The sequence below is a fragment of the Aulonocara sp. 'chitande type north' Nkhata Bay genome, linkage group LG17 (assembly GCF_057382095.1).
Source record: "Aulonocara sp. 'chitande type north' Nkhata Bay isolate Kocher_YH1m ecotype deep benthic linkage group LG17, A_spYH_male_GT1.1, whole genome shotgun sequence".
Taxonomy (NCBI): Eukaryota; Metazoa; Chordata; class Actinopteri; order Cichliformes; family Cichlidae; genus Aulonocara; species Aulonocara sp. 'chitande type north' Nkhata Bay.
Genome location: NC_141360.1, coordinates 18,224,563 through 18,236,945, shown reverse-complemented (window position 1 = coordinate 18,236,945; position 12,383 = coordinate 18,224,563). Strand labels below are relative to the sequence as shown.

General features: G+C 45.3%; 1 protein-coding gene across 11 annotated transcripts in view; it reads right to left on the bottom strand.

The window, feature by feature from the left end:
* eps8a (EGFR pathway substrate 8a, signaling adaptor) overlaps positions 1 to 11,022 on the bottom strand; it is a 30,733-nt gene extending 19,711 nt beyond the window's left edge. For 6 of the 11 annotated variants that reach the window (XM_086270123.1, XM_086270128.1, XM_086270127.1 and 3 more), the window contains exons 1-3: positions 10,861 to 11,021; positions 2,350 to 2,437; positions 550 to 617 (exon numbers count right to left, since the gene is read on the bottom strand). In XM_086270123.1, the coding sequence (XP_086126249.1) occupies positions 550 to 617; positions 2,350 to 2,414 (133 nt within the window). In that variant the 5' untranslated portion in view covers positions 2,415 to 2,437; positions 10,861 to 11,021. Of the gene's footprint in view, positions 1 to 549; positions 618 to 2,349; positions 2,438 to 7,879; positions 8,894 to 10,860 lie in introns of those variants that run through there. The other 5 variants (XM_086270133.1, XM_086270134.1, XM_086270130.1 and 2 more) reach the window with 3 other exon arrangements.
* Positions 11,023 to 12,383: the final 1,361 nt, after the last annotated feature.

The following is a 12,383-nucleotide window of genomic DNA, read 5'->3' as shown; positions in this document are numbered from 1 at the left end:
ACACACACACACACACACACACGTCTCACTGTGACTTTTCTTTTTGTGTTTGGCAGACGAACGAAGAAAATAGATTTCGTCAGATCCTGTGAACAAAGATAAAGCAGATAATGAGGTCATGGATCATGTCTAATTTCTCTGAAACCCAATAAATCAAACAAAGATTCACAGGTGAATGGAACCTGCTCAGGTTCAGTTCACCTAACTCACCTGGAGTCTCAAACTCAACTCCAAGTCTCAGTTTGTTTCAAGAATAAAAGCACCTAAATCTGAAGTAATGAAGACTACAGCATGTGGTGTTCAGAGAAATCTGTGCATGTTGTTTAGTCCTCACTGACGTCATGACCTTAAACCATTTCTAACATCAGCTCCTCTCACAGGTAACATTCCCACCTGCAGACACCTTACAGTCAGCTACCCATTGTACCACCCCGATCACGGATGTCATCTCTGAACCAAGCTTTATTATAAATGAGGTCCAGAATGATCCAGGACAGCCTCACCATTTCCCAGGAGGAGGAGGGAGAAGGGAGGAAGGAGGGTCCTCACCGTAAAGAGCTTTGGCACTGGTCTTGGCTTTGTGCATTGCAGGCTCTGGAGATGGAGCATCATGGCCGCTGGGACAGAAAGCAGAACAGAGTTAGGAAGTCAAAGGTCAGATCTGAGATCAGCTGATGATGCAACCAACAGCAGCTTCTGATTGGACGCCAGGTGATTTTACCTGACAGGGATACTGCGTGAGTGTTTGGTTTTATTTCACTTCATCTCTGAGGTGTCCGAGTTTGGCTTCTGTTACAGTTTTATTTATGATGTCACTTCCTGCCTCCCCTCCTGTGCTGATCTCAAACCGGCATCCCGCCTGTGTCACTCGATACTTTTGCACGTTCACACTTTAATTCGCCACATGACGACGTTTATAATGAATGAGCGCGATTACAGACTACATCAGAGCCACGCCGGCACAAAACCTGACACCTTACAGGAAGCGCAGCACAGCAGCTGGTCATGTGACACACCGCTGATGATTGCCACACAAATGAATCTGTGCCAGGAACTCACAGGAAGTTATTCTTATGAAGTTATACGCGAGACCCTCTTTAAATGATTATTGACTTTATAAATAAATAAAATCAATAATCATTGATTTCAGATCAATATCCAGTCTCCATATATGACTCCAAGCCAGAGAAATTAGCTGGTCTATCCCAGATTATCCTCTTATGTGGGCAGGGACACGCTGATGTTTTTAGGGCTGGGGACAGTGAATAAACACACGAACCAGGAAAAACAGAACGGTCCTGCTTCAGAACCAGAAACCATGAGATCCGGTCTCTGCTCCTCCAGAGGTCAGACAGCTGCTTCCTGTCCACATCTCAGTTTATTTCTTAATAACACCGTCACAGAAGCAGATGCCTCGGTATAGACGTAACAGAGACCAGTAAAGCTCCTGAAGCGTGTCCGGTTTGAGTTTTCATTAATTTTTAATCTGAGGTTTTCTCAGAGAGAAGCTGAGCTGCAGTAATATTTAACTTCTACTGCTGCGAGACGAGAAGCGTCAGCACGGATAAGAAACTCAGAGACGCTTTCAGTTGGCCACAAAAATCCTCCAAAAACTGTCATTTTACAAACAAACAACAAAAGTTCTGACTTAACCATTAAAATTGTTTAATGGGCACTACTCAGTAATAACTGGAATTATTAACAAAACTGAACATTGTCATGCACACTTCAAATACATTTAAAATTGAAACTGTAAATATTTTTTAAGCTTTACCAAAGACTATACAAAAGTATGTTTTAAATAATAATTACCATTTTATAATAATTCATAATACAAGACTTACTAATGAAAGATTTCAGTCGTTACAATTAATCTGCAGTTAAACTTAAATTTACTCAGTTCATTTACATCACAAATTTATGGTTGTATTTTATGGTATTTTTAAAAAGAAAAGTTGTAGTTTTGTAATCTTATTTTGAAATCTGTTGAATATTTAAAACTAATACTTACCAAATTGTTTAAACTATTTTAAAAATAGCCACAAAATATACACACAACGAAAATTGAAACTGTTCAAAATAAAATGTTTTATACATTAACCTCAGTTATTTACTTAAAGAATTGATGAACGAAATTTACCAGAGTCCAGTAAAAGCTCAGTATTAAAATAAAACTAAAAACCTGAAGAGATTCTCTTATTTCAGAAACAATCAGTGTCACAGAAACAGCACAGGTTATGCCTCATATCAGAGTAAGCATTATTAACAGTGTTTCACATTCAAAAAGTGACCATGTGAGCTAACGTGGCTAACATGGCCAATAGCAGAAAAGGCTGCTGGGAAACTCACTTGATGGGCGAGCTGTAGGAGCCGAAGACGCCCGAGGCGAGAGCTGGAGGTTCGTATCCGTTCATGCTGCTTCACGGTGGACCATCAGCTGGAAGAGACGCAGACGCACCATGAGTCACATGACCACACTGCTGGGTCAAAGGCTAGCTCCGGGTAAATGTAATACATTTATCTGCTGTGACCAAACATCTGCACAAAGCTCATACCTCCTGACACTACTGGAATGCACTGGTGCCGTAAAACCACAATTTTATTGATATATGCTGAGGCGTCAAAACTCATCATTTTACTAAAACTAAATTAGTGGAAACGGCACAAAAAAGGCCAAACAGCAGCTCTTCAGAGGCCTGTGGGTCCCCTAAAACTCTATAACTCCTAAAAGCTGAAAATGAAGCTGAAAATGAAGCTGCCACGCTGCCGTTCCTCTGACATCCAGCAGAGGCAGCAGTGGTTCAACCTGTAAGGTATGGACGCTACGATGACAGAGCAACCACCTGACCGCCAACATGGCTGCTGCAAGTACTGCCAGAGCATCCAGGATGGCTGCTGAAACGCGAGGGTTTAATCTGGATGTTTCTGAGTGCTGAGTGGCGAGTCGCCCTCAGAGAGTTCATCTCATTAATGGCTCGTTGGGCGTTTCCCACGGAGCGGCAGGGAAATTAAAACTGCGTGGCACACAAAGGGGGCCCGAGCATATTTATGGTAGTTAATGACACAGTATGTACAGTGCAGCCACGCGTGATTACTTTTCCCACAGCGCCATTCAGCTGGGACTCATAGCCATGGTAACCAGGCTGCAGCCATACTGTTTGTGCTGCAGAGGAGGAAAACCTGTGAGACCGCAATCAGGGAGAGATGAGTCCACAGCAGGAAGTGATGTAACGACAGCAGAGTGAAAATACCAAAACACCATCTCAAAATACACTGGCTGGTTAGCTCCTCCGATCATGAGCCCTCGCGGGTGACAGCAGCAGAAACATGAGGACACAAAGGTGAGGAAGAGTCAAGGTACAGGCATTACAACCCAAACCAACTGAGACTAGGGCCAAGGCCGGATCTGTGACCTCATCGAGACCCTGCCTCCAGCGTGACAGGAAGCCATCACAACCCCAAATAAGCCCAATATACGTCAATGTTTTCAAAAGGTACAAAGACAGCAGATACAGAAAGCAATGAAGAAGAACCAACCACATAATCCGCTGTGCGCTTCTCCACTAAACCAATACAATCCAAACGCAGGAACACCGCCACTGATTAATGACGTTCAGAAAATAAATTTTTTTGAAAATCCAGTTCAGCTCTAAATGTTCATGTCTGAAGGCTGTGATGTCTCTGGTGGGCGGTGACGCTACTGCAGGATCGTTTGAGTGTTTCGAAATTTGAATGATCATTTACGTTTTACTCCACCATCAGCATCTGGCTTGATTCTACACTGATTCCAAATTTGTCATCCTGACTTTAACTTGCTCACCTGAGCACGTCCACCCACCTGTGCAGCCCCAGTGGCTTTAAATCCTCATCATTACTCCCACAAAGCCCCGCCCACTCTGATGGATATGAAGTTAATTTTCCACCACCTCCTCCTGACACCCCAGGAAGCTGAAGGGGTCAAAGATCACGCTGGTTAGGCTCAGTTTTGTCATCTCTATTTGCTCTGGGAGGAGATGCGGTCACCACGGCGAGAGCCACTTCTTCTTTTCTCACTTATCTTAGGCGGGGCATCAATGGCGCTGTGAGGTCAGCAAGCTTTACGATAACGAGGCGTTTACAGCATGATTGTTTAAATAGAGTTTCCTGAACGTTTCCCGGTATCCTTCACTCAGCAGGAGGAAGGTGGGGATTAGGTGTGTGTAGAGTTAAAGCTCCTTACCGATCCTGTGACACACACTTTAATCCTTTAAATGCCATGTGGATTTCAAAGTAAAAGCACACAGATTTAAACTGGTTTGTAGTGCTGGGCGATATGACGATATATATCGTGTGAACGATAGAAAAATGGCTATCGTGCCGTTTGTCTTCTGTCGTTTCTAACCTAATTTTATAATTTATTACATAAAATATATAATTAAATAGCCTGTGGCAAATATATCAGCGTTGTCTTCTCACTATACATACTCTATTTTCTCTTGCGTAAATTAAAAAAAAAAAAAAAAAAAAGGAAAGGTTTTTCACAAAGAAACTCCGTCTTGTTGTTTTGCGACATGGTGCTGCTTTACGTGCACCCAGATTTGCAACATGCTTTACAGTAACTCAAAACGATGGATGCGCGACAGGTTGCAGTTTCATGCCCGGACATGCAACAGGACGGCTACACAGGCAGCTCAAGAAGAAGCACTTTTACCGAATCTGGCATTTGGTTATAATTTTTGAAAAACAAAACAAAACAAAAAAATTAAAAGTGAAGGCCACAGCTGTTTTCATTTGATACATTTATATTGCTGCACTAAAATCTATGTTTGTCGTTTTTGTGACAGTTCCGTTAAATGTCTCTTCAAAATAAAGTTGGAGAAAAGAAACTTTTCAGAGAATAACTGGAAACGTGGCAATATTGTGGTATATCGTGATATAAAATAATTCATATCGTGATAAATATTTTTTCCATATCGCCCAGCACTACTGGTTTGTGTCAGGAAAAGAAAAAGTTCACTTTGATTCTCGCTGTGAGTCACACCTAAAAGCCCCCTCAGTTACCCACAGTCGTATCAGGCTACAAAAAATAAAATGCCATGTTTATTATGAGTGTACATTATGAATATAGGACGCTGTGATGTCACAAAAATATGGATGTGAGGACAGGTCGGCTTTCAAAGGAACTCCAGCTGTGAATAATAAATGTGTTGAGGTGAGCGGCGGGAGGAGAGGAGAGTGACATGTTAAAGAAAAGAGATGAAGCGGGGAGTCACCAGGCTGATAAGAACGTCCTTGTCGGTCACTCATTAACTGTGTGTTTGATCTGGGAGGCGTTTCCACGCCGACACTGGAAAAACACCCTGCTCGAGCCGCCACACGCTCTGGGCCTCTAGACCTGGAAAGGTCTGACATGAAGCAAGAACCGTGAGACTCCACCCACATAAAAGAGATGACACTGATGTCAGGGTTCAGAAGGTCACCGCAGCACCGTCGGCTTCCCTCCATCTTTACTCCGACAACAAACATCCACCTCACAGCGTTCCACTGAAACAAATTCAGGATCAAACTCTAATACAAGTGAAGGTGGAGAAGAACACACACCCTCAATCCAGTGCTCCGCTCACACTGCATCCATGTTTCAGAGAGAAGACATTTTCTACAACTCCTCCTTTTAGTTTAAATCTCAGAGTTTTTCCCATTTCCTCACTGATGTTTCTCAGTGCAGATGGTGAACGAACTCTGCTCATCTCTCAGATATTAAACTGCTTGTGAAACAGCTCTGTTACCATGGAAACTGCTTCTGGTGTCTGCCGCTGCCTCACAAACCATCAGCTGACACAGGAGAGCCATCGCCGCCATGTCTCATCCGCTCAATCACAACTTCATCACCGTGCCCCTCCAATTTTCAGTTTTCCAGTCCCTGATCTCAGATGGCGGTCATGAGTCATGTGACTGGCTTCACAGTGAGGAGACATTGATTAACGTCCTCCGATTGGTCTGTAACCCAAATACTGAGCGTGTTCTGCAGCTTCAGCAGGAGGAACAGTTTGATGCCTCAAAGTTCACTTTCAAATCTTTTATGACACGTTTATTTTCATGTTCTCTAGTTTTATATTTTTCTGTAAATTATTTTGACTTCTTTAACTCTTTTCTTTATTATTTTATTTACATTTGTGAGAATTTTTCTTAGGTGGTGTATTTTTTTTTTTTAAATCAGTTTTCATGACTTTCTTGTAACTTCAATTATTTGCAGTGTTTTGTCTCATTTCCAATTTTATTTAATCATGTCTCTTTAGATTTCCCTGGTTTCTTTTTCTAGCAAGTACCTTTAAAAACATAATTTCATTCATTTATTTCTTCATTTTTTTATTTTATAGTGTTATTTTTAATCAGTTTTTAAAGATTGTTGCAGATTTGAATGTGAACTGTATGTTGAAGAAACACTTTATTAAATAAAAAGGTAAAACAAAAATTGCCTCAGTGATCGGGTCACTGACACCAATTCGCTCACAGCTCCATCACCTCCGGAAAAGATCCATACTCATCAGCAGTGACCGTGTGGTGCTGACATTGGACACTGCAGCACGTGTTCGCCAGCTGACCCGCTTTCAGACCCACAGCTGGAGGCACCTTTCCACCTGCAGTTTGTTCAAGAGCAGGTCCGCGAGGGCCGGCGCAGTAAAGGAGGCTAAAAATAATCCTGAGTAATCCTGAAAGTGCTGAAGTCTTCATTCCTGCTCAGAGGGTCACGGTGCCCATTACAGGCGGCCTCGTTACACCGGCTCACAGCAAGGGAGTACCGAGGAGCACACTGCACAGAGTGAGTGGAGAGTGGCTCGTCTCTGTGAGAGTGAGTTTCAGTGAACAAGTGCATCTACAAACACACCGAGCATCATTGACTGACACAGATTGTGGCAGGCACGGCAGCAGTCACAACCATGACCTGCTGACATCATGGAGGTCACACTGAAGGGCGCTTCAAACAGTTTCAGCAGAAACTTCCTCCAGTCAGAGCCACAGAACTGAACTGATCTCAAAGAAGTTCTGAGCTCTGATTACACCTGCCGCCAAACACAAACACGCCCCGTGGGCCTGCTGATTGGTCAATCCACCTCGTCAGCAGGTATTTGAGACAAAAGCGGAAAAGAATAAAGAGGCGTCCACGCCAGCTGAATGAATCAAATGGTTTGATTACCTCTTCAGCATGCCATCGTGTTTGGCAAAGGCCTGATAACAAGCCATTCATTTGATTCGGGTGTGTGGGAACAAGGATGCATCTAAAAGCTGCAGGACGGTAGCTCTCGAGGACCGGGACTGGGCACCCTTGATTTACACCCTGAGGACAGACAGGAAACCTTTGGCACCGTGAGCTGAACCGGCTCAAACTGCCAAACTGCAGCCTCAGAGTGACGACTGCAGTGGATCCAAAAATCGCAGCATAAAAGCAACTTCCTGTTGTCTCCTCAGGAGCTCTGATACAATGTTTTGTGCCACGTGGATCATTCACAGACATTCAGTCCCTGTTTATTGGTCCTAAATTCTGTTCAGGTTAGGATAAACCCCGCCCACTCACATCAGCAGTTCCCTTCGCTTCCATTGGAGGGAGTATCAGTCACTTGTCTGACTGAGGTTTGGGTTTAACAAAGATCTCCTCGGGACTCAAACATCTGGCTGCAGATGCTGTGATTCATGATAAACTAAGATCGTTGTGACCTGAGACCACCAGTTTGTGAGAGACAGCCAATCACAGGAAGCAGCTTTGAAAGGGAGGAGTTAGAACTTGGAGAGCGAATTATTCTGAATCCAGAAATTGAACCGCGGAATCCTTGCAGCAGACAAACCCACAGATGGCGTCTTCTCAGACCACAAAGCCTCGGTAACAAACCAAGCGAGCACCTACCTGTCCAAGTCGTCCACAGGTGAGCGGAGTGTGAGGTCGATGCCGCAGACGGCTCAAATAAAGCTTCTCTGACTCCAAGCATCATGTGGTGGATTAGCGAGGATCCAGGGCTTGGTGCAGCACCGGGATTCGCTGCAGCAGCGAGTTGGCGTCCAGGATCCTCTGCTTTAAGCCTGACTAATCACTAATGACGGACAGGTGGGGGATAGGGAAGGGGCGGGGCTTCCAACTGACAGGTGGCAGTGGAAACACCGAGTGGGCTTAAAACTCTCAGTTTACTCTGTGCAGAAGAGTCATGCAACACCCAATACTGTTATCAAAACTGGTCGCTAAGGAAATGTGCGGTTTATTTCTGTTTTCTTTTAGAATAAATGACTCATTGTGAGGGAAACGCACCTTATCAGCAGGCCACGCCCACCGCACCCATGGAGATCAATAAAGTTTAATCTAACCTGCAGCGATAATGGGTCCTGATTCATCTGTGGTGCTGACCCGCTTTAAAAATAAAATGTTATTTGTTTCACACAGCTGCTGCCTGATGACATCACACTTCAGTGTCACGATTACTTATTGATCTTCAGCAGCTGATCAACAGAGCCTCTGATTCAGACTCAAAGCTTCTCCTGAAGCTCAGAGTGCAGACAGATCTTCAGTTATTGATCAGTTATTGCTCACAGGTCATCTGGACTGGATCAGAAGTTTGATCAGCAGAGAAGAAGAACCTGGGATTTGTTGATCTGGCATTTCATGGCTTCATAAACCAAATGTGTCCCCATGACTCCTCTTTGACGATTCAGTAGTGTCACAGAAACCAAACACCAGTCTCCAGGCAGGACTTTAATACCTGATGATATCACCGACTCTGATCAGGTACCTAACACACGTGAGCGTGTTGTTGTGTTTCCTTCTTCTGTTGTTGGATCCTCGAGTAGAGCACAGCAAATGTCCTCGGATTCTTCTCACCGAGCTTTGTGCATCGCAGCGCCCCCAACAGGTCAAAGTCTCAACTTTCAGATTCAACTTCCTGTTTCTGAGTACAGTCTCATCTCTGATTGGTCCATGCTGATTGGTCCATGCTGCCCTCCGTGTGGAGGATGGGGCAGGCGGGCCGTGGTGTGCTTCAGTAAATGAAGAGTCAGTCCCTCAGGAGGTCCTGAGCTCCTTTACTTCCTGTCTTTGCTCCTTACGACAGCGTGTGATACCTGGTGTTAGGTGAGACAGGTGAGTCGCAGGTGAAACAGGTGTGCCGACGCCCTTGCCTCCTCTTTGTTCTGCTAAAAATCAGACCGCTGGCTCAGTCCGAAACCCGACTCCCAACCGGCCCCAGTTTCCCATTTCAAAGCCATAATCCTGTAGCAACACCTGGCAGGTACGGTTACATCACACTGTGGTCACAGCAACCACAACACAGCCAAACAGGGAGAGCTCCAGGGAGACGCCCAGAAGATGGGACAGACGTTTTTCACTTTGATCTCAGAGTTCATGGGAAAAGTTTATAAGTGATATCATCGTAATGCGTGTTTCCACTCCATTTGTACCTGCTGTTGACATCACACACAGACCCTCATGACAACACGTCCACTGACCCTGGAGTCAGTTATGGTGCACAGTACAGCACAGTTAAGACCCGCTCACCATGGACAAAACCCTCCAACCACCAAGCTGAACACAATCAGAGGTGGAGTGGAGCAGCACAGGCATGGAAACATCCAGAAATATCCTGCGAGGCTCTCAGGAGGATGGCAGGCTGACGATGGTTCCCATGAAGAGCACTGATCCAAGACCAGCTGTGGCCTGCAGCAGCCTGACAGGAAGCCCACATACAAACACTCGATTACACAACCAGCTCAAAGGTCCTCCAACTGTTCAGCTTCAGAGCCCGCTGACCTTTGACCTGCAGGAAAAACAACCCCATCTTCCAGCAGTAAACACACACACAGCTGAAGCAGGTCTGATCACACCTTCTGTCAGAACCACTTCAGTGAAGTAACAGTGACCTAGACGTGACCTCAGAGAGGCTCATTATGGTGTATGGGGGAAGGAGCTTTCTGATAAACATCAGGTGACTGTGACCCGGTCAGGTCACTCACCTAGCTGCTCTGCTCTCGGCAGTGATGGCACGAGGTTCAGTGCACCACATGAATCCAGGTGTTAGCCGGTACCACCGGGAGGAGCAGAGAGCTTCCAGGCCGAGCCGAACAAGTGAAGCACCGGGCAGCCCTGTGCATATAGCCGGGGAGGGTCGCCTGCTGCCTGGGCCGCCTCACACACCTGCCCGCTGACTGCTCGGATCCGCCATCAAAAGCAGGCAGGTGTTTTTATTCCGGAGAGAGCGAGCACCCGGGCGCAGGGAGGAGCTGCCCTTCACCTTCATTTACTATTATGAACACAGTGTGCCAAACTCCATTTAAGATTCTGTTGATTTAGGAAGAACTGGACTACAGGCAGAATAAATGAAGGTGTGGGCTGTAAATGAGAAGCTGGGAGCTGAAATGGAAGCTTCCAGCCATTCCGGCGCACACACTGCCCGCTCCTAGCACCTCTATCCGGAATAAACTGGCATTAAAGTTGGTCTTTAGCTCCAGTCACCCATCCACTAAGACTCTTTGAGACACACCAACAGCAACAGAGAGCGCGGCCATAAAAGTTTAATTTACACTCACTTGAGCCCTGTCTGTGTTTTTGAGTGAAGCCGAACTGAGGCCGAGACACTGGAGCTTCAGGTAAAGAGGACTCGGGTATGTGTGTGCGCGCGCGCGGTCACAGCTTCACTGTGTGTGATCTTTCCGGCGGAATCTGGTGTGGGAGCCCGTGACCGCAGGGCTGCTGCCACAGAGCAGAGGGCAGCTCAGCTGCTCCGGTCCGCAGTTCCACTAAGGTCAGAGGCTCGAAGCCGCTCACAGACCACCACCCACGGCTCAGAGCCGCCGGACTAACCCGGACCTCAACGCCCCCCCTCCGCGGCGGATCAGGAGACTCACCTGCAGGTGCGGCTTCAAAAATCCCGAGGTCACAGAGACATGGCACAGTCCGCGCTGAGAGCTCCGGGCGCTTCACCGGCTCCTGCCTGCACTCTGTGTCTGAATAACTGCACTCCTGTTCGGCTGCGGGAGCTCCTAGCGGAGATTAATCTGCGGCTGACTCTGGATCAGCTTTAAAGCAACGGACCGCAGTAGAGGGCGGTGTGTGCCCTGAGTGAGGACTGACAGGACAGTCTGCCTACTTGACCACGCCTCCTTCACGCCAATCAGGTCGTTAAGTCTGACGTCACTAGCCGTGTCTGGGCCTAAACTCTGCTGCAGGTCCATATATCAAATGATTACTCAGCATTACTGAGAGTTGAAACACTGTCTAAAGTCTTTCATCTTTAATAAAATGATCAGCGTTCTGCTCTACCAGGTGTAACAATTGAGTTTAACATCCAGGCATCCATGAAAACGGAATTTATGACATTTAACGGAGTTAGAAGTTAGCAGGAAGTTAGCTCGCTAGCTTCTATCTAAATACAATATAGCATGTCCTGACTGCGGGGTTTTGGACGTGATAACAGAGCTGTACGTTTGAATTTGTTTCCAAAACCCCGCAGTCAGGACATGCTATATTGTATTTAGATAGAAGCTAGCGAGCTAACTTCCTGCTAACTTCTAACTCCGTTAAATGTCATAAATTCCGTTTTCATGGATGCCTGGATGTTAAACTCAATTGTTACAACTGGTAGAGCAGAACGCTGATCATTTTATTAAAGATGAAAGACTTTAGACAGTGTTTCAACTCTCAGTAATGCCATAGTGATCGTTTGATATATGGACCTGCAGCAGAGTTTAGGCCCAGACACGGCTAGTGACGTCAGACTGAACAATCGGATAATATGAACTAATGAAATAGTTATGATATTGGTAATACAGAGAAATAAAAAACAAAAATAACTGGAAACATTTTATTATCAATATTTTTTTATTGAAGTTACAGTGTGTCAATTTTTCACTAACAGATGTCAGTAGCTGGAGTCTGCTGAGTTTTGTTTTCTTAACCCTCCCAAATCAAGAGCATAATCCTAGCTACGGTGGCTGCTGTAGGACAAAAATGTTTTAATCAGCCAAGAGAGATCAAAGACACTGAATCTAGATTTTACCTCATAACAACTGGCATATTTCTACTACTTTTTAAAAAATACATTATAAACACATTTGAATAATATCAATACTTACCAATAAATCTGGAATAAAACCCAGAAATGTGTCAATTAGATATTTTGGGTTCTCCTCAAAAATGTGGGCTACTGTTCATCTGCAAAGTTGCAGGTTCAGATCTGGCTCGGAGTTTTCCATCTTGCAAAGGCTGGCAGTGTGTATCTGTTTACTCTGGAGGAGGCTGCAAAACTTCATGAAAGGACTCAGACATAAATAAATGGTAAATGGCCTGCATTTGTATAGCGCTTTACTAGTCCCTAAGGACCTCAAAGCGCTTTACACTACATTCAGTCATTCACCCATTCACACACACA